Here is a 21,394-nt window from a genome sequence, read left to right as displayed (position 1 = left end):
TTGCCCGATTACAATGATCTTGTTATCTACATTCATATAAAAATCTTCGCTATTTTTTTTTTATAAATTGGTGCCAGATTGCTTTATTGAGTGTGTCTCTCACTTATTGCGTTTGTCTCTGCAATAAATGCTTAGCACTACCCACTGATAAGCCTAACTGCTCGCCCACACTATCACAAAAGATAGCATCTGGGTTATCATTTGTGCCTCTATAAACCAATTGGTGTTTACCTGGACTCTCAAGACAGTGTACCTCGTTTTGGTCCAGTATACAAAGAGCCAACTTCCTACAGAGCCAAGCTGTATGTGTGGAAGAGGGTCCCTCTACCTTGCCATTGCCTTTCCTTGTCTATTTCAATGGAAGTCTCCTCTTGATATTGCCAGAGCTTCGCCTGATGATCTTCCTAAAAGGACTTCTGTTGTGGCTTATACAGGGTTTTAGATGCAAAGGAACCTTCTTTGCAGGCTGCTGCTGTTGCCCTGTTGACATCTTTTTTAATTTATATTTTTGCTAGCATCTCATAGACCTGAGGACAGAGAGAGATGGATTCCAATGAGTTGTTGAATCTCTAGTCTAGAGCCTGAAGCTTTAAGCCAAGCATGGCTTCTGAGTGAGGTAACTGGTTTTTAGGAACCCGTTTGGTGCCAGGGGATAACACCCGAAGACCTCTGAGTTCTCCCTTGTTCCGGACCACAGAAACACTGAGTCTTCTAGTCGCAGTCGGAGATCAAGTTTTATTGGCAGCTACCAAGTAACAGGTGTCCTAGAAGCACGACAAACACGGGTCATGTGTTCTCAGGAGACTGTTCGTTTTTACAGAACCAGCCTTCTCCTTATATACAGAAATAATAGCTGCAAGCAAGAATTCTTGAGTTTATGATATGGCTATACACATATTTCTACAATAATACAAAAGAGCGAAGTCATGTAGGCAAGCCCGTATTTTAGATGTCCAATTCGTGATAGATTACCCAGCCAAGCCCGGAACTCCCATCAGATATCGGTGAAGCCCCAATAAAAGAAGGCACCTCCTAGTCATATAACTGGCCATAAACAGGGAACGCGGACAGGCGTGTGTGTAGAAAACATGATCTGGATGTAGTGAATGGTTTGTGGCATGTTATGCATTGATGCTATCGTATTAGGCCACTGGGCGAGGAGCTGCCCAAACAGGTTCGGCTGGAGGCAATGGAGTCAGTTGGGACAGGTCAGGGGGGAGACAGGGAAGGTGGACGTGTCCTTTTAGATCAAGCTCGACCTTTAATTGACTTATCATGAGGGCAAGACACCAGATGGATACCGTTTACAAAATGGAGTCTGAGGGGTCGGGACGGAAACTACGATTCAGGGGTGTTAGCATGCCTCGATCATGACGCAAATGCATAGGAATGATGTCCTAATCATTATCGGTTCGTCGACACCAAATTCGTCATGGTACGTTGATGTTTCGGGACACGGGTATCGGGCGTCGATACCGGGACAACAGTAGGGTCCAGAATTTCAGAACCACAGACCCTCCTTTTGCCCTCATATAAGGCAATAATTCATGTTAATCCGAGTCTGAGTCTGTATGAAGGAATTCGTGGAGATGCTGCTGTAGCATCACTCTGTTGCTCAGTTCGTCCCTTGACACAGGCTTCCGTACACATGAGGTAGCACAGAAGCCACATAGTGCATGAGCGCACTGTACACACAGGCAGAACATAAACAGAAGTGCTAAGATCGTCCCAATGAAGATCAGTGTTTTCCATCCCCAGGTAGCGATCAGTTCCCAGAACCACCCTAGTAAGGACCAGTCCCCTTTTTCTACGTGAAGGGAACCAGATATCTCGTGTAGCTTAGAGATGGCCTGGTACACTGTCGGTGCGTTATCAAGGATGAAAATGCAACAACTGGATTGGATCACTCTACACACACCACCACGATCGGCGAGTATGATATCTAGGGCAACTCGGTTCTGAAGGGTCATAAGTCGATCCGACTGAAGTTCGGTCGTCAAATTGCCAAGGGCTCCGGCCGTTGTAATCACGGCGGATTCAACTATCCTCGATAACTGGCGAATATTCCTGCTGTTCACCATAGGCCCCCAAAATGGCAGAAAACCCTTTGCGAAGTCAGCGAATTCCTGACCCGCGGTGTCGTCTTTACTCACGACACCTCTAGCTGTCCTTGTCCAATGGTAATCTGCTCTGGCCGTGTAGGTGGGAGGCAGCAGAAATGAGATAAAACATGTACCTGAGAAGTCAGGGGGCAACCAGGTGTAGGCTTGGTCATGGCAGACGAAATACGTGCCTTTGGCTGCTAATAGTATAGGGGAAGTTCGGGAAGCGAACACATATGTTTCCGTGCATATACTCTTTCCTAATTGTGCTTTGGGATCCCTACCGATACCTTGTAAACATAAGTGACCTCGGTTGGGTACTATCCAAACTGGGCGGGATTTCTTTGCTGTATGGCTCTTACTCAGGTAAACCCCATATTTAGTTACGTTCCAAAGAGTGTACGGAGTGAGTTCATCTTTGGGAATCGTTAGATAGGTGTCGAACTCTCTACTCATATTTCTTATCCCTGCTACTAGTGCCTTGTTACTGGAATCACTCTCAGTAGAACGGGTCGGGTATGGTTCTAGGGCGAATAGGAAAATGGTCTGGAAAGCCCACAGAGAACCATAATAACTGAAAGGCAAGATGAAGTATGGGATACCCTTATCAGTCGTGTGCGGCATGAGTCCGCATACCCAACAGTTCGATGTGTTCATTATGGACTGGTGTTGGTGTAGAAGTTGAATGAATGAGTTATTTACAAATTCGAGTCTTCTGGCAGACTCGTGTTCAGGTAGAGGGTGAAAGGAGTGTGTGGAGAGAGTGAGAGGAGGAGTTGGCCAAGTGTCATTTGAGAACAAGGAAACTTGAAAGACGAATAGAGTATAACCAGTCAAGAACATTGCTATGCTACACAACATAAAAATACAAATTATCAAAAAACTTCTTTTGGCCAGTATCGGGCATAACTGTCTTTCAAAGTCCGTGAGTCTGGCAGGTCTCTTTACCCTAGGAAACTCCATCCTCTAGTTGCTGCCCGCGGTGGTAGGTTGGTTCTGCCAGGGAGTGCGCTCTGTTCAGTCCGGGGTAACTCCCTTGGACCAACCAGAACCGTTGACCTAAACGTCCCCAGTTGCACTCCCCAGACTTCAACCGCGACCCTAGCAGCAGAAGCGGATGGCGGTTCGAAAATCAAAAATGAGCAAGTTCCCTGGGAGTGAGAGAGCTGAAAAATCAAAAATAGTTCTTGGGGAAAAGAAAATCACATTAGTTTGCTTTTATTAGTCTCTTTGTTTAGACCTTAAATTGTACCGTCGTTTTCCTGGTACGGTGTGGTCTTCAAACAATGTCTTAGGTTCTGAAGTGTCCAACGGCATTGACGGTGGCACAAGTCCTTGTAAAATATGATCACTCTCCTTTTCGGTACCAGTTTCTTTCAAACGTGCATCGCTGAAAGGGATGAAGCGAGGTATGGATTCTGTCTCGGAGTCGGCAATTCCTTTGTTGACCCACCGGTCGTATGGAAGGGGCAGAGGGACCCGTTTACAATGGGTCCCGTGCACCCAGTTCTTTTTGCCTTCCACCCGAACAGCTGATCTCGTGGAAAGAAGTACCAGGTACGGTCCGGTCCACCTCGGCTGTCCGTTGTTTGTGCGCTGGAAATTCCGCACCAAGACCCACGTGCCGGGTTCGATGGAGTGACCTGGATCGTCAGAGGCTGGTGGAGAGGAACTGTGAACCTGCTGGTGTAAAACACGCAATTTCGTTGTTAATTCGCACAAATAGTCAAGCAGTACGGGGTGCTCTATTTCGCTGAGTTTCTTTGGCCTTGGCACGCCCTAGACGTTGGCTGGGCGGCCAAACACTATCTCATGAGGACTAAGTCCTAACCTGGAATGGACTGTCATTCTGGTTGACAAGAGTGCTAGGGGCAAGGCGTCAGGCCATTTAAGACCTGTACAGGCTTGGATCTTGGCTAATTTGAGCTTTAAAGTGCCATTGTAGCACTCTACTAATCCAGCTGATTGGGGGTGATTCGCAGAGTGAAACTTTTGTTGTATGCCTAAACACTCACACACTCTCTTCATCACGCGTCCTACGAATTCACTTCCATTATCACTCCAGACGATTCTAGGCATACCGAATCTCGGGAAGAACTCTTTGACAAGGGCTTTGGCAGTTGACAAGGCAGTATTGTCCTTAAGGGGGTACGCTTCCACCCACCTGGAGAAAGCGCAAACAACAACGACAAGCACATACTTCAGATTGTTGCATCTCTCCATGTGAATGAAATCGAGCTGCAAAACCTCGAACGGATACGTTGGAGGCACAAAATGACCAGCTGGAGTTGGGGTTCCCCTACCGGGATTGTACTTCAAACACACCATACAGTTTCTGACCACATTCTCTGCATATTTCGGGATATTACCATTTTGCCATACTGGGGCCAATACTTTACAGATTCCTCTCGAACTAATGTGCGCAACTCCATGAGCCATGGTTACTACTGCAAGTACATATGCGTTAGGTAATAGCCATCGCTGGTGTTCTGACAGTTCGACCCAACAACCATTCGCGTCTAATCTACCTTTACTTTCTCTCCATTCATTCACCTCTTTCTCAGTTGCCTCGGCTTGTATAGATTTCACGCTTTCAATGGTGTCCTCACACATTCCTACATCCGTAATCCATCTAGCGGGACCTACAACATACATCCAACTCATTGTGTTCCTTGCAGTCTCTTTCGCATCCTCGTCTGCAAATGCATTCCCGCGGCCAACATCATCTTGAATCTTTTTGTGTGCACTGCATTTCACAATGGCAACTTGTAGTGGCAAGGTCAGTGACTCGAGGAGCTCATTAACTAGCTGACCATGTTGTATCTTTGCACCATGTGACGTCAGGAATCCACGTTCACGCCACAATCTCCCAAAACTGTGAGCCACACCCAAGGCGTATTGGCTGTCAGTGTACACATTCACTCGCTTTCCTTTCGCTAACACACATGCTCTGGTAAGCGCAATTAGCTCTGCAGCTTGTGCAGAATTATGGGAAATGCGCGCGGTCTCTATAATGGTGTGTAATGTCGTTACGGCATATGCTGCAGTCGTATCACCATTCGGCAGCTTGAAACATGAACCATCAACCCATAAAGTATCGTTGCATTCAGGAAGGGGAGTGTCCTGTAAGTCTACTCTCCCTTTTGTCTCTTCTTCTGTCCTAAAACAGCAGTCATGGTTATCAATCTTGTCTGTTTCTGTCGGAATGGGTAATAACGTTGCGGGGTTCAGTGTATCACACCTCTTTATGTAGATGTGACTTGCTAGCAGTGTAAGTTCGTAACTGGATAGTCGAGCGCTAGTAAGATGTTGTGTCTTCGTCCTGTTTAGTAAAATGTCTACTGCATGCGGGACCATAACGATCAGAGTATTATTCATGACTAATCCAGCGGATTGTCGAATGCAGACAGCTGCTGCGGCGGTAGCCCTCAGACAACTTGGTAGGGCTTTAGCCACAGGGTCTAGAGTTGCCGAAAAATACGCGCATGGGCGCTGTTTGTCCCCAAAATGTTGTGTTAGCACTGATAATGCACAACCTTCCTTCTCATGGACGTATAATGTAAAAGGCTTACTGTAGTTGGGGTTTCCCAACACAGGAGCCAAACATAATGCATCACGCAACTCGTGGAAACTCGTCTGACAATCTTCAGACCAGGGCATAGGATTTGGCGTGTCTTTACAGAGTAGTGCCAGCAAGGGTTTGGCTAGTAGTGAGAAATTCGGTATCCATTGTCTACAGTACGATGTAATGCCCAAGAAGGCTCGAACATCTCTCTGTGTCCTTGGGGCACTCAGTTCTGCAATTGCCTGTATTCTTTCTGGTGTCAGTCTCCTTCCCTCCTTCGACAAGATGTGACCTAGGTAGGTAACTTCTTGTCGGCAAAATTGGAGTTTGGAGAGAGAGACTTTGTGCTTCATGTTACATAAGTGATGCAATAATGACAGCGTAGCTCGTTTGCAAATTTCTTCAGTGTCTGCAGCGATCAGCAGATCGTCTACGTACTGAATCAGAGTTGAGCCATTCGGTAGAACAATCGTGTCTAGTTGTGTTTTCAGGGCCTGACTGAATATGGATGGGCTTTCGCAGTAGCCTTGAGGAGCGCACTTGAAGCGGAAGCTTCGTCCTCCTAAATTGAATCCAAAAATATCTCTACTCTCCTCAGCAATCGGGATACTGAAGAAAGCGTTCTTCAGGTCAATCACCGAGAACCAAGCTGCTGAAGCTGGAACCATTGTCAATAAAGCAGTAATGTCGGGGACAACTGGAAACTGTGGGATAACTATCTTGTTCACTTCTCTGAGGTCGATCACGAACCTATACACAGGCGGTTGTAAAGGATCAGTACGCTTTAAGACGGGTAAGACTGGACTGTTACAAACATTTCCTGTTGTTTCTTCGATGACGTCTTTATCAATCAGGTCATAAACAATCGTCAATAACGCCTTTTCACATTCGCTAGATATTTTGTATTGGGGAATACGTGGCAACCTAACGTTGGCTTTCAATGTTATGACATACGGTGCTATCTCCAAACGACCTACATCGTTAGAGCCATTAGCCCAAAGTATAGCAGGAACTGATGACAATTCAGTCGGAATATTGTCCTTTGACAAATACATTGGAGAAATAACTTTCTTACCTAAAGTAAGTTGTACTCCCAAGGGGGAACAGTACAAAGTCGCATATAACCTTTTTAGCAAATCCAAACCTAACAAATTTTCACCGCAACCTGTTGTAAGAATGAGGGGTGCTTCTAATTCGCATGGGCCAATAGAAAGAGATATAGGACTAGAGATCGGGTTTCTAACAGGGGCGCCAGAGAAACCTACTGAAAAATTCATTTCGCCAGACAAAGGTGCGCCAGGAAGTTTCGAGTGCATGATAGAACTTTTTGTAGCACCAGTATCCAGCAGAAATGGCTCTGACACTCCTGAGGTAATTACCTCGACATAAGGTCTATTCTGATCTACTGGAACTGAAACAACTCCCTCTCTTTGTCCATGGCTGTCCTAGCAATCGTTACCCTCATTTTCGTGTTCGGTGTAATAGTCGTCAGCATAGTACTGAGCTGACCTAGACGATTCATTATTCTGTTGGTCAAAGCTGTTCATCGAATTCTGAGGCGGAAAAGAAGTTGTATTCTGGGTGAAATTTCCACGGCCCCTACCTCTAGGGGCATGTTGAACACCTCTTCCCCTTACACCTGAAGCACCGCTCAGACGTCGCGCAAGAGCCGGACAATTACCTTTAAAGTGACCCTCTTCCTTGGAATACGCACATTGATTCGGGCCATAAGCAATACGCCGATGTGAAAACTCGTTTCCTTGCGCGTTTCTCGAATACTGCTGTTGTGGTTGATAATGAATATGCTACTTACCAGTATGCATCTGTTCTTGGCATGTAGGGCTGCTAACATTCATATCTTAGCATTAGATCGCCGCCTAGTGTTGGGTCCGGATGATCGCACATTGTTGTCCTGGAAGAGTCTTCGAAGTATCCTGAGATAGGTGGCTCCTCCCCTGGACTACAGTGCGCATGGGCATCGGCTCCATCCCCAGATTGTTTTTCGCCATTGTGGCAGAAGATGGAGTGAAAAGTGTAAAGGATGTCCATGCTAATAAGTGAATACAATAGTATATCTGCAGCTGCGACAGGCACCGGGGAGGAGGGTGGGCGATAGCAGCCCTACATGCCAAGAACAGATGCATACTGGTAAGTAGCATATTCAGTTCGAGGCATGTGGGCTGCTAAATTCATATCTTAGCATAGAATACATAGCAGTCCCCCCATCAGCGGCGGTTGCCCGTGCCAGCTGCAGAAACCTGAAAAAGTGTCTTGAGAACAGCCTGTCCTACAGCAGCTTGCTGCTTGGAATGTACGTCAACACAGTAGTGTTTTGTAAAGGTATGTGGTGTGACCCACGTGGCTGCTCTGCAAATATCCTCTAAAGGAATGTTCCCTAGGAAAGCCATGGATGCCCCCAGTTTGCGTGTGGAGTGCGCCCTTGGGGGTATCGTTAAAGTGCGCTTGGCCTTTTGATAACATATTTGGATGCACTTAACAATCCACCTGGCTATTCCTGCTTTGGAAATAGGGTTGCCTTTGTGTTGTGGTGCGAAGGCAACAAAAAGTTGTTTTGTCTTTCTAAAGGGTTGTGTCCTGTCTATGTAGTACATCACGCCCTCCGTACGTCTAACGTATGGAGCATTCTTTCCGCCACCGTTTGTGGGTTTTGGAAGAATGCCGGTAAGTCAATAGTTTGGTTGAGATGAAACTGTGACACCACCTTCGGAAGGAATTTGGGGTTAGTACGTAGCACTACCCTATTTGGATGAATCTGAATGAATGGCTCTTGGATTGTGAGCGCTTGCAGCTCACTAACACGCCGTAGCGACGTGATAGCGATTAGGAAAGCTACTTTCCACGTTAGGAACTGGAGTTCACACGAGTGCAGTGGCTCAAAAGGTGGTCCCATTAGTCTGGTGAGGACCACATTGAGGTTCCACACCGGAGCTGGTGGTGTGGGGAATGACTCGTTTCAGACCTTCAAGGAAAGCTTTAATGGCAGGCACTCTGAAGACAGAGAGATGCTGCCTGTTCTGAAGATAAGCCGCTATGGCGGATAGATGTATCCGAATGGAAGTGTACGCTAGATTGCACTTGTAAAGATGCAACAGATAGCAAATGATGTTAGGGATAGATGCATCTAGCGGGTTGATGTCATTGGCTGTACAGTAAATGACAAAACGCTTCCATTTCGCAGCATAGCATGCTCTGGTAGTAGGCTTCCTAGCCTCCTTGATGATGTCCATGCATTCCGGAGGTAGGTTAAGGTATCCAAACTCTAGGACTTCAGGAGCCAGATTGCCAGGTTGAGCTGTTGCGGATCTGGATGCTGAATTTCTCCATGGTTCTGCGTCAAAAGACTGGGCATGAGGCGCAGTCTTTGATGCGGTACCACTGAGAGTTCGAGGAACGTGGTGTACCATGCTTGGCGCGCCCACGTTGGAGCAACTAGGATGAGAGTCATCGCGTGCTGCCTTAGCTTTCTTGCCACCAGCGGTATCAGAGGGGCTGGCGGAAAAGCGTACGCAAATTTGCCTGACCAGTTCATCCATATCGCATTCCCCTGCGACTGTGGGTGAGGGAACCTGGCGGCAAAGTGTTGGCATTTTGCGTTTTCTTTTGTTGCAAACAGGTCTATCTCCGGATGACCCCACTGCCGGAAGTACGGGTGGAGTACAGATGGGTGTAACTCCCACTCGTGCATTTGATGGCTGTATCTGCTGAGCAGATCCGCCATCTGATTGTCCTTGCCCGGGAGGTGTTCCGCCATGAGGAAAATGTTCCTCTGAATGGCCCACTTCCACATGCCCTGAGCCAGATGAGACAGCTGTGGCGAGTGGGTGCCCCCCTGTTTTTGAATGTAGTACATCGCGGTCATGATGTCCGTCCGGACTAACACTACCTTGTTGCACAGATGTACAATGAAGGACTTGAGCGCCATGAAGATTGCCATCAGTTCTAGATAGTTGATGTGCATCTTCTGTTGCTGCGTCGTCCATAGTCCCTGCACTGTGTAAGTGAGCAGATGAGCTCCCCATCCCTGGAGAGATGCGTCCGTTGTCAGGATAATTTGTGGCACTGGCTCCTGGAACAGTCGGCCCTTGCAAAGGTTGTGTGGAGTCCACCAATGCAGAGAGTTGTATGGCCGACTGGTAACCAACACTAGGTCTGTCAATTGTCCCTGAGCCTGTGTCCACTGATTTGCTAAGCATTCCTGGAGCGGACGCATATGCAACCGTGCGTGAGGGACTATGAAGATGCAGGAGGCCATCATGCCAATCAACTGCATGAACACTCTCGCTGGAAGTGAGTGTTGTGGTCTGAACCTTTGGATTAGAGACTGCATGCTGTCTATCCTGACTTGGTTCGGCTGAGCCATGGCCGTCAGGGTATTGATCGTCGCACCTAGAAACTGCCGGACATGTGCCGGCTGAAGATGCGACTTTGGGTAGTTCAACGAGAAGCCCAGATCGTGAAGGAGGTGAATGGTAGTTGACATGTCCGCGGCGCACTGTTGTTCCGACTTGGCCTGAACGAGCCAGTCGTCTAGGTAGGGGTAGACATGAATGTTCTGCCTCCTGAGGTGCGCTGCTACTGTCGCCAGACACTTGGTAAACACTCTTGGGGCTGTGGTCACTCCGAAGGGTAGGACTTTGAACTGATAATGCTTGCCTTGGATAGTGAATCTGAGGTATTTCCTGTGGGACGGGTGTAGTGGAATGTGGAAATAAGCATCCTTGAGATCTAAGGTTGCTAAGAAGTCCCCTTGGTTTAACAAGGGAAGAATTTGTTGCAGTGTAAGCATATGGAAGCGTTCTGATAGTATGTACAGGTTGAGGGGACGTAGATCTAGAATGGGTCTGAGAGATCCGTCCTTCTTTGGAATAAGGAAGTACAGGGAATATACCCCTGTGCCTTCCTCTCCCACCGGCACGAGCTCGATTGCGCCTTTTTGCAGCATCACCACTACTTCCTGCTGCAATAAGTGCAAGTGCTCTGCGGACATAGGCCTTTGCCTTGGCGGGATGTTGGGTGGAGTGGATTTCAACTCTAGGCAATAACCATACTGGACTAGTTGTCGCACCCACCTGTCTGTGGTGATGTTTCTCCAGACGGGCAGGAATTGCTGCAGTCTCCCCCCGACAGGTGTTAAGTGGTCGGGGGGCAGCGACAGAGAGTCACTGTTTGCTTGGGGTAGAGGAGCGGGAGCTGTTGTTTCCTCTGCCGCGACCTCTGTTGCTGTTATTTCTGTAACCTCCCTTGTTCTGTTTTGTGAACGAGGATTGTGCTCCACCTTTTGAGAACTGAGACTGTTGACCCATTTGTCCTCTGGTGACTCCACGTGCACCTGAGCGACGAAAATTGCTGCCACGAAACTGTTGTGACTGTAGGGCCCCCATGGACTTAGCAGTTTCTGTGTCTTTTTTTATTTTTTCTAGGGTGGTGTCAACATCTGGACCAAACAGACTATCAGGATTGACTGGCTGATTAAGAATGGTTGTCTGAATATCTGGTTTAAACCCCGAGATGCGGAGCCACGCCTGTCGTCTCAGCATAACGCTAGTGTTGATAGCTCTAGCAGCTGTGTCTGCGGCGTCAAGTGCACACTTGATGGCTGCGTTTGAGATTAGCTACCCTTCCTCAATAAGCAGTTTGGTGCCTTCTTGGAACTTTGGAGGCAGGTGTTGTATAACCTGTTCTAGGGTGTCGTAATGCGCCCTATCGTAACGTGCTAAGAGTGCTTGTGTATTGGCAATGCGCCAAAAGTTTGCGGCCTGTGCAGCTACTCTTTTGCCCCCTGCCTCTAGCACTTTGGACTCCTTATCCGGGGGAGGAGCTTCACCCGTCGTCTGGGAGTTGGCACGTTTCCTGGCATTGGCGACCACAAGAGAGTCCAGTGGCAACTGTCCCCGAATGTATGCGGGGTCTGCAGGTGCAGGTCTGTACTTCTTTTCAATACGTGGATTGACCACACGTGCTCTGGTAGGCTCCTTAAATATGTCCCCAGCATGCTTGAGGACTCCTTTAAGCATAGGCAGCGTCTTTACTGTCCTTTCAGAGACTGAAAATGTGTCGAAAAGGAAGTCTTCCTCTATCGGGTCAGCATGCATGTCCACATCATGATTGGCTGCCGCCCTCTCAATTAGTGCATGAAAACCTGCTGAATCCTCAGTTGGGGATGCACGTGCATTAAAAAGCTGCGGGTCCTGCCCCACACTTTGGGTGCCCTGGTCACCAGTGTCATCATATGAATCCGGTTGCGCATCTGGTTCATTGATAGGGAAATTGTATTGCTCGTCCTCATCATACCCCTCACCCGCAGAGTGTTCTGGTGAGGGAGTAGGGCTCCGTCTCGGAGGAGGCTGGATTGGTTCCATGAGGCCTGAGGCGTCAAGGGGCACCCTTTTCTTTTTCAGTGGGATGACATATGAGTCCACTGACTCAGAAGTGATTTTTCTCTTATAGAGGGTCAATTTGCCTGTGTCAGCGTCGATGAAATGCTCTGAATCATCCTCTGATTCGAGTACCCGACGTGGAAGTGGGCCAGCCGTTGAAGAAACCGTCTTCTTTGGTGCCGATTTGGTGGAAAAGGCTTTCGGCGCCTCCTTCGGCGGCAAAATAAAGAGAAGTTTGCTAGAAGGCCTTGCCGGATTGTCCTTTTGCGCCTGCGGCGATGATATCGGAGCCGACGGAGCAGAGGCCTTCTCCCTGATTCTCTGTAGTGATTCGGCGATGAGGGACGTCTCACTCACAGTGGGTTTTGGCGCCGACGAGGATGTCTTGACCTTTCCCTCGGATCCGACGTCTTTGTGGGCCTTGTGCGCTTTCGACGCGGATCCAGCTGTCACCGACCCCGAGTCCTGGGACCGGTGCGCAGACGTGCCAGTCTTCGATCCGTGCGCCTGCGTAGCCTCCGTGGAGCCGGCTTTGGCGTGCTTGGACGGCGGCGCCGCTGTTGACCCGTGCCGACCATCTTTCTTAGAGGACCCCTCCTCTGGTGTCGATTTTGATTGTGCAGCAGCGGAATCGACGGATTTCTTCGACTTCTGCGGACCGGAGGTCGACGGAGTCGATGGAGTAGCGGGTACAGTCGTTTTCGCCGGCACGGCAGCCATCTTAGGGACACTCGAGTCCTTAAGTTTCGGTTTCGTTTTCGGGTCGGCCATCTTAGATGTAGTCGATCCCGATGGTTTCGGTTTCGATACAGTCTGCTCAGCAAGTAAGTCCGTGGCCGGGCCAGAAGGCGGGGCTGTGGCTTGCGGCACTGGGTCTTGGGTAAGGCCTACAGGCGATCCCGTGACCCGGTCGGTACCCTCGTAACCTTCGGGGCAGAGCTCGTCCCCTGAGCTATCCGCCGCGGCCCCATAAATCTCTTCGTCGTCTCCTACCTCGTCGACGTATTCAAGGCCTTGACCCACGACTCCGTCGTCGTCTACCGGATCCGCCTCGACCTCCGTCTCGGGTGGGGAGATTTGAAGATGATGACCCTGGTCCTCTTCTTCCTGGTCGCCGAAGATGTTTTCCGGATCCGGGGCCGCTTGTCTAGCTTCCATGCGCACCGCGCGCCGAAGCTTGAGAGTCTTCTTAGACCGGAACTGTGCACAGGCTTTGCACTTGCCGTCGTCGTGGTCAGGCGAAAGGCATTTGTTACAGACGGGGTGTAGATCGATGTGTGGGTACTTGGACCCACAGAGCGGGCAGTACTTAAACGGGCTCCGCTCCATGTTCAGAAAAGTTTTGCAGTCGTGTCGCGATGAGAAGGCCTGAAAGTCCGAAGAGCGAAAGAAAACTCCGCTTATTCCGGCTCCAAGAGACGGAAGACTCGAGACCGTGCGCAGACAATACCGACGCAAAAAAAAGCGAGGCCTTTTGGCCGCTAAAAGTTAGTTTTTCTCGGTTTCGACAGAAAGACGTCGAGACCACATCCGAACCCAATGGCGGAAAAAAACAATCTGGGGATGGAGCCGATGCCCATGCGCACTGTAGTCCAGGGGAGGAGCCACCTATCTCAGGATACTTCGAAGACTCTTCCAGGACAACAATGTGCGATCATCCGGACCCAACACTAGGCGGCGATCTAATGCTAAGATATGAATTTAGCAGCCCACATGCCTCGAACTTGGGCTGACTAGCCGTGCGAGGCGGATAGGCTTGCTGGAGAAGAACTTTAGTTTTTAAATCTTTTGTCTTTTTGTCGACTTTATCTAGCTCGTCTTTGCGCCTATTTTCATAGTACTGGGCTGTAGCTAAAATTTGCGCTGACGTAGAGACAGCCCAAGCACTCTCTGAAATCTTTCAGTTTATTACACAGTTCAGGAATTAAATTATGTACGAATTTGTCTACAAACAATCTTTGACCACCCTCGGTAGCCATATCCTGACCACTATGATCGGTGAAAGTCTCCTCAAATCTTGTGAAAAAGTCAGACACATTCTCATCTTTCTTCTGCTTGCACGCAGATAGCTTGTCCCAGTTTACGCGTACTTCAGGCATTATGGTTTTCATGTACGCGATAATTCTACCGGGAAGTTCAGCTATTAACGGCTCAGGTTTAGAACCACCTATTTGTCTAGCATCTATAGCGGCAATGTTCGCCCATGAGTCACCTAGTTCTTGGTCATGGTTCGTATGACGTATTTTGCTCCATAAAGGATGTGGAACAACGTTCCCAAACAACATGTCTATATCCGCTAAATTCATTATACATGAGCTTGCAGTTTGCGATAACTCCTTATAATACCCAGTCGGGTTTTTACGAGGATCAGGCAGTGTCTGCTTGAGTGCTAAGACTTCGGATCGTTTCCAGGGGACATGTACCCATACACGCTGGAAATGAGGCAGAATTGGTGGATTCGCATTCGCATCACCTTCCCTCCAAACCGGAGGAACCTCTCTCATGGGGTACTGTCTCGCTCTTTTCCTACCTGATACGTCGTCTTGGTACAATGATCTAGAGACGTTTCCCTTACTCCTATAAGAGAACAACAACTCTATCGCTTTCTCAACATCTGCACCTATAATCATACCTTCATAGAACTTAAAGCGTGTACGCCATAGTTCGTTCATTGTGTATTTGGGATCATTCGTCTCCAAATCTTCGCCCAGATATACACACATCTCTTCGAATACGTATCTCTGAGTGGGTGCAATCCATTGACGGAAAACTTCCATAACAGACTGAACATCATATCTAACAGTATCCGTAATCCATTGGCGTGCTAGCTCATTCAGCACTTTTCTTTCCTCGTAATCAGGCAGTTGACTACGGGACTGTCTATGTTCAGTTTTAGGCGTTGTTTTAGGCGACCCAAAGAAAGGTGAAAATAGACTAGTGACGGTACCTGTCACTCTTTGTCTAATAGAAGGAGAACCTTGCGGAGGAGTAAGTGCCTCGGAAAAAACAGGCTGAGGCAAAGAAGAAGTAGAGGCAATAGCAGAGGAAATTGAAGTAGTAGCAGACGTAGTATCATAGACAATAGCTGGAGCTGTAGGCAAAGTCGTAGAAGTAGATGGAGTATGTAGCAAAGATGGCGGCCCTTGAGAAGGCTGCGCCGGAGAAGTAGAAACCAGCTGAAGAGGAGCTGGCGTTCGTGCAAGAGCTGGGTTACGTGCGCCGGGGCGCGGTATAGTAAAATGCTTTGGCGTTGTAGTAGCGTCTAACGCATACGGTGGAGGTGAGCTTAATAAGTGGGACATTAATGGATCTTTCTCGGATCTCTCCTCTTGACCTTGTCCCTTATTTGGTAACATCGGGTAGCATTTATCTACTGCTAGTTTCTTGCTCCTAAGTATTTGTTCGTTTTCCTGCTCTTCCTCGTTATCCCTGTATGCAACGGCAGCTTGCACCATTGACATACCTCTTTTATTCCTTTTTGCTAATTTTATTTCTTTCTGTTTGGCTTCTTTGCGCCATAAGCGGAAAGAGTCAAACATCGCCGGCCAGGCTTTTCTCTTGAATAATTTGACCTCTAGGTTATCTAATATTTCTGAGTCGAAACTACCATATTGGGGCCATTTTAAAACACCATCCTTGCGGGTGTATTTTATCCACACTTCATTATATGTGATAGGACCTACGCCGTGTTTTACATAGAGCTCATATGTTGGAGTTCCAATCGGAGGAACCGGACAGGAATCCTCTAATCGGGAGTCCTTACTATAACCAAGACAAAACAAGTTTCCAAGTCTGCTAAAACCAGGCACCTTTGCTCACTAGTCTAGCTTCAAACTTCAAAGGATTATCTGTTACGATATTTCTCGTGAATACACAAGTCCTTCGGCTTTGGGGCTTGCAAGTACCAAATCAAAGCGTATCTCAAGGATACCAAAAACTAAGGACAAACTAAGGACTGGGAGACGCTCCACTTATACTTAACTGAAGTATTTGAAGATCGGTGACGTCGCTAGAAGACTTGGCTATCGTTTCGCTCTACCAAGGATCACTGGGTCCAAAACAAGGCGATAGTCAGGGCAGCAGTCCTTCGTAGCCGTCGGGACGCGGGGAACCTCGCAGCAAAGACCTTCGGAACCACGTCGACATACAGGGGTCGCTGAAGTGGCTGGCCGTCCTCTGGAATTTTCACAGGAAGCTCCTCACGAACATCTGGCTTGGACCGTCGCCGCTTGATACCGCCCCGAGTTGGGCGCCAACTGAGGTAACGGGTTTTTAGGAACCCGTTTGGTGCCAGGGGATAACACCCGAAGACCTCTGAGTTCTCCCTTGTTCCGGACCACAGAAACACTGAGTCTTCTAGTCGCAGTCAGAGATCAAGTTTTATTGGCAGCTACCAAGTAACAGGTGTCCTAGAAGCACGACAAACACGGGTCATGTGTTCTCAGGAGACTGTTCGTTTTTACAGAACCAGCCTTCTCCTTATATACAGAAATAATAGCTGCAAGCAAGAATTCTTGAGTTTATGATATGGCTATACACATTTCTACAATAATACAAAAGAGCGAAGTCATGTAGGCAAGCCCGTATTTTAGATGTCCAATTCGTGATAGATTACCCAGCCAAGCCCGGAACTCCCATCAGATATCGGTGAAGCCCCAATAAAAGAAGGCACCTCCTAGTCATAAAACTGGCCATAAACAGGGAACGCGGACAGGCGTGTGTGTAGAAAACATGATCTGGATGTAGTGAATGGTTTGTGGCATGTTATGCATTGATGCTATCGTATTAGGCCACTGGGCGAGGAGCTGCCCAAACAGGTTCGGCTGGAGGCAATGGAGTCAGTTGGGACAGGTCAGGGGGGAGTCAGGGAAGGTGGACGTGTCCTTTTAGATCAAGCTCGACCTTTAATTGACTTATCATGAGGGCAAGACACCAGATGGATACCGTTTACAAAATGGAGTCTGAGGGGTCGGGACGGAAACTACGATTCAGGGGTGTTAGCATGCCTCGATCATGACGCAAATGCATAGGAATGATGTCCTAATCATTATCGGTTCGTCGACACCAAATTCGTCATGGTACGTTGATGTTTCGGGACACGGGTATCGGACGTCGATACCGGGACAACAGTAGGGTCCAGAATTTCAGAACCACATGAGTAGGATGCTAATACTGACTTGTCTGGGTGCTGTATTTTCTGCATTCAAGGCACAACATTTGAGATGACTTTGCAGTCTTGAACAATCTCTTTTGCTCTCTATCAAAAAGTGTCAGGGAGGTGTTCAATTAGCTGGTGTTCAATTAGCTCCTCCATCTCATCCCACTCATCCCAATTACGTCTGACAAGTATTGTCATGGAGTCTGTGATACGCCATTTGGAAGCAGTTTCCAAGGCAACCCTGTTTTGAGGTCATTTGCGTGCAACCACCATGGAATCCCATGGGGCCCCAAGATGGAGAGGGACTTGTGTTGTAATTTAAATGTTTTTCTCCTCCAAAGGAGTAACCACTTAGTCTTGATGGGGTCTGTAAAATTTTAAGTAGAATATTTTAGGATTGTTTTTAGCATGAGAAGGAACGGAGTAGACCGTTTCATTATTCAAAGGGTTTCTACCAACAAATCGTTCTCTTAACATGCATTGGAACTTTATGATTTGAAGCTGCTCTTGCAATTACAGACTGAAATGCAGCGGAATCATTTAGCAACAGAAACTACCGAGACAAGATTACAGAGCTGAGTCACCCTGAGGATCCATCCTGAAGTTCTGCCAAGCATCCTCCTGATCATCAGCCCTTAAGTCGTGTCTCTTGATTAGATGTCAGTGGGTCAGACGAATGTTCTTGATTAGACTCTAAAAAGGAGTCATCTAATGAAACCTATACTTGAGATGGAGGCAGAATTTAGTTTGCATTTTTCTTGGAAATAGGGTAAGCTATTAAGTGCATGTAGCTGTACTGGTAGGAAATTGGTCTGGACATGAGTTGGCAACATCTGGGAGGCGAGTAGTGACTCCGATCCAATCCATCTTATTTTCTCAATTAAATATGCAGAGAACTCTTCATCGTCTACAAAGTGATGGTTTGGTTTGTTTTGTTTACTGCTTGTTGTTTAACGATCTCGAATAATTCTTTGGGTCTATTTTTAACATTGTCCAGTTTCACCCTAAAGTATTCTGCTTTGGAACTAGATTTGTTTACTGTAGAAACATCTTGATGTACTCAACTGTTTAAGGTTAGCAATAGAGGGAGATATTTTCCATGATCTTTCAGCAAGCTTTAGTTACACCTTTCCTCGTTTAGGCAGCCATTAAACCAGGGTTTTGAGACCCTAGTCGGTATTCTTTTTAGAATACCATTCTAAAAAGGGAAACGGGTCCGAAGAAGACCTCATTCCTTCTGCGACTGAGTTACATCTACCTTGGAGGATTTTCACTTCTTAATGGTTAGGGTCCGGAATTACAGTCACAAACAAACGATACATGAGGTACCAATTCTGTATTTGGAAGTGACACCCAAAACAGGCCCCCTTCCAAATACTTCATCAAGTTCCAATCCCATTTCAGGAGTTAGTAAAAAGAAGGAAACTTTCTTTTAAGGTCACAAACTCCTACTCGAGTATTTGCAGCCACAGAAAAGGAATTGCATCTGGCTATTAATACGTTCTTTTAGTCTACCTTAAGGACAGAAGTTGATTAAAATCTAGCTTTTCGAGAATTATAGCATGATAAGGAAGTAAAGAAAAAGGTGCGATAATTTCAAGGATCATCTTGGAATAAGAAAAACGAAATCAGAAAGTCTCACAATAGCAGACTTTCAAGCCTCTCGAACCCTAACGTGGATAATAGACTGATTAAAAGGAAAGAGCAGCTCAGTGACCATGTGAAGAGCCACATCTTTCATTACTTTGGCAGCACAGATATTGGTAGGAGACCAAGTAGATCTAGCAGCAGAAATAAAGTTAGCAACTTCTATTTCAAGGATCGTTGCATCTATGGAGAATAGGCCATCGAGTCACTTTTTCTGTTCTGATCTTTTTATCACTGCAAAAAGATAACATTTCACACAAATCTTGTGAAGCATTTAAAAGTTTTAATTAGGTTTAGGCAAAGATAAATCTTTAATCATTTAAAAAAAAAAATCTGTTTTTATTATTTTATAAAGCCACACATAGCAATCATACATCAGTGAATAACATTGTACCTTGCATCGTATCATCAATGTCTGTGCTCCCACATTTTTACATGATAAGCTATGTTTCCTTCAAAAGCTGCCACAATATAGGTTATTTCTCAATAATCGTCCTGTCGTACACATACCTATATTAATAGGAGCACATTGTCAATACTGTTTTGTCTACTTTTTAGCAATGCAAGCCAGAAAATGAACAATAGGCCAACCCGATCAAACTCCTTCCCCCCTCTCTCTGCTTCTGGTGTGTCCAAACTTCAAATCGCAGAATCGAATATGCACATCAGGTTCTTCTAATCTCGTTTCGGGTTATCTTGGGGACCATACCTACCTATCGCCATGCGTCCCACGTTATCACATTCACTCACCACAGGACTAGGCCCTTACTACCTTCCCTACTCCAGGTCCGATAAAGGGGAACCCTCTGGAGCCTCCTCAGCAGGGCCCTCCTCCTTCAGGTATTTGTAGTGCTATCACTAATGCTTCCCACGCTCTGGCTGCTTCCAGCGCCTTCTCATTATTAGTACGTATAGCCTGCTGCAATCTAACTGTACTCTCACTTTTGGCCCATTTGAGTAACTCCGATTACCACTTCCCTATCGTAGGCCACCGTCGCTACTTCCATTGGGCCGTGATCTACCTCATAGCCAGCAGTAAGCCTAGATCCAGAAACGTGCTTGTGATTTTGGTCTTAGAGGTGTGTGGAAACCAATGTAATATGCAGGTACCCATGTCAGTGTCTATATGGCGCTCTATAATGCCACAAAGCAGTTAGACTACTTCCTTCCAATATGTTCCCAATTGCCCACATGTCCACAGCATATGTGGTAACTCTGCCCCCTCTAGGCTGCAGTGCGGGCATTGGGCAGTATCAATCCGGAAATATCGATTGATTCTGGCTGGGGTTAAATAAGCCCTATGCAATAAAGAAGCGTATTAATTGAAACGTGTGCTCTTCCATGCCCTTCAGATGAATTGAGCCCACGTTGCTTCCGGTATTTCCTTCCCAAGATCCTTCTACCATTTTCCTCGTAACTCCGTCAGTGGGCGCAGACCTTCTGTGGTCAAGCGCCTGTAGAGACATGTAATTGCCTCAAACGTCCCTGCAGCCATCACCACGTATTGACATGTCATAGAAGTCTGGGGTTCTGAGAGCCCTTCCTTCCAGTGGCGCTGTATAGCCAAGATCAGAGCTGCATGCAGCAGATAGTCCCCTTGCGGCAGATCATATCTTTCCTGTAATGTTTGAAAAGGTAGTAGCACCCCATCTTCATACAAATCCCCCATGACCTGGATTCCCACAGTTTCCCAGTCTGCTAGTGCCGACCAATCCCCCTCCCCGTGTGGGAGGGCAGTGCACATGCCCTGGGGAATCTCCGGTGCATATGGGCGACTAATCTGGACTCTGCGGTGGCATCGATTCCGGCATTGTCTTAATGTCCGCTCCTCGGCAGTGAGCGACACAAGGTGCAAAGGTTGTTGCAACACAGTAAATGAGAGTACATGCCGCAGGATCCACCGACCCTCTTGGCCCTCTGGGCCCCGAAATTCTTGAGCCACCGCCTATGTAAGCCACTGCAGCTGAGCCGCCAGGTAATAAAGTTCGAAATCTGGTACCGCTAGCCCCCCGTCCACTCTGGGTGTCATCATGGTAGGTAATGCCACCTGCTTTCTGCCATTTCCCCATAAGAAGATAAATCTTTAATCATAGCAAATAAATCTCTAGCTAGGTTTGGGGTGTGTGGAGTAGTAGTGATGTTTAGTCAAATGTTCTATTAATATTAAGATGGTGCTTGCCGGTATGATAATCTGGCAGAATAATATTTTAATCTACATTTACTCTTAACTCTCCAAGCTTAGATGTTTAACAATGGTTAACACCTGGTTTAAACAACCTCCTATATAGCCAAATTTTACTAGGTGCCACCTACCTTTAGGGGTCCTGAACTGAGCAGCCTCCGACATCGGTCCCATTCCCTTGGAGTTGCGAGCTTGAATCTTGAAGAAATATGTGGTGTCAAGGGTCAACTCCTGGATCTGGTGAGTGAGTCGGTTGCCCAACACTGGTTCAATGACCCAGTCGTGCAGCTCGGCATTCACATCAGTGCTGTAGTAAATAATATATCCTGCAAATTGGACAAA

The 21,394-nt window shown here is 47.3% G+C and overlaps 1 protein-coding gene across 10 annotated transcripts in view; it reads right to left on the bottom strand.

Annotated features, from left to right (window-relative positions):
- The window catches only part of NEO1 (neogenin 1), a 577,741-nt gene that overhangs the window by 53,988 nt on the left and 502,359 nt on the right, over positions 1-21,394 (bottom strand). For all 10 annotated transcript variants that reach the window (XM_078685036.1, XM_078685045.1, XM_078685037.1 and 7 more), the window contains exon 20: positions 21,184-21,378. In XM_078685036.1, coding sequence (XP_078541162.1) covers positions 21,184-21,378 — 195 coding nt within the window. The remainder of the gene's footprint in view (positions 1-21,183; positions 21,379-21,394) is intronic.

The sequence above is a fragment of the Lissotriton helveticus genome, chromosome 3_2, assembly GCF_964261635.1.
Source record: "Lissotriton helveticus chromosome 3_2, aLisHel1.1, whole genome shotgun sequence".
NCBI classification, from domain to species: Eukaryota; Metazoa; Chordata; class Amphibia; order Caudata; family Salamandridae; genus Lissotriton; species Lissotriton helveticus.
Note: the sequence above shows the minus strand (reverse complement) of the source record. Positions and strands in the feature narration are given on the sequence as shown.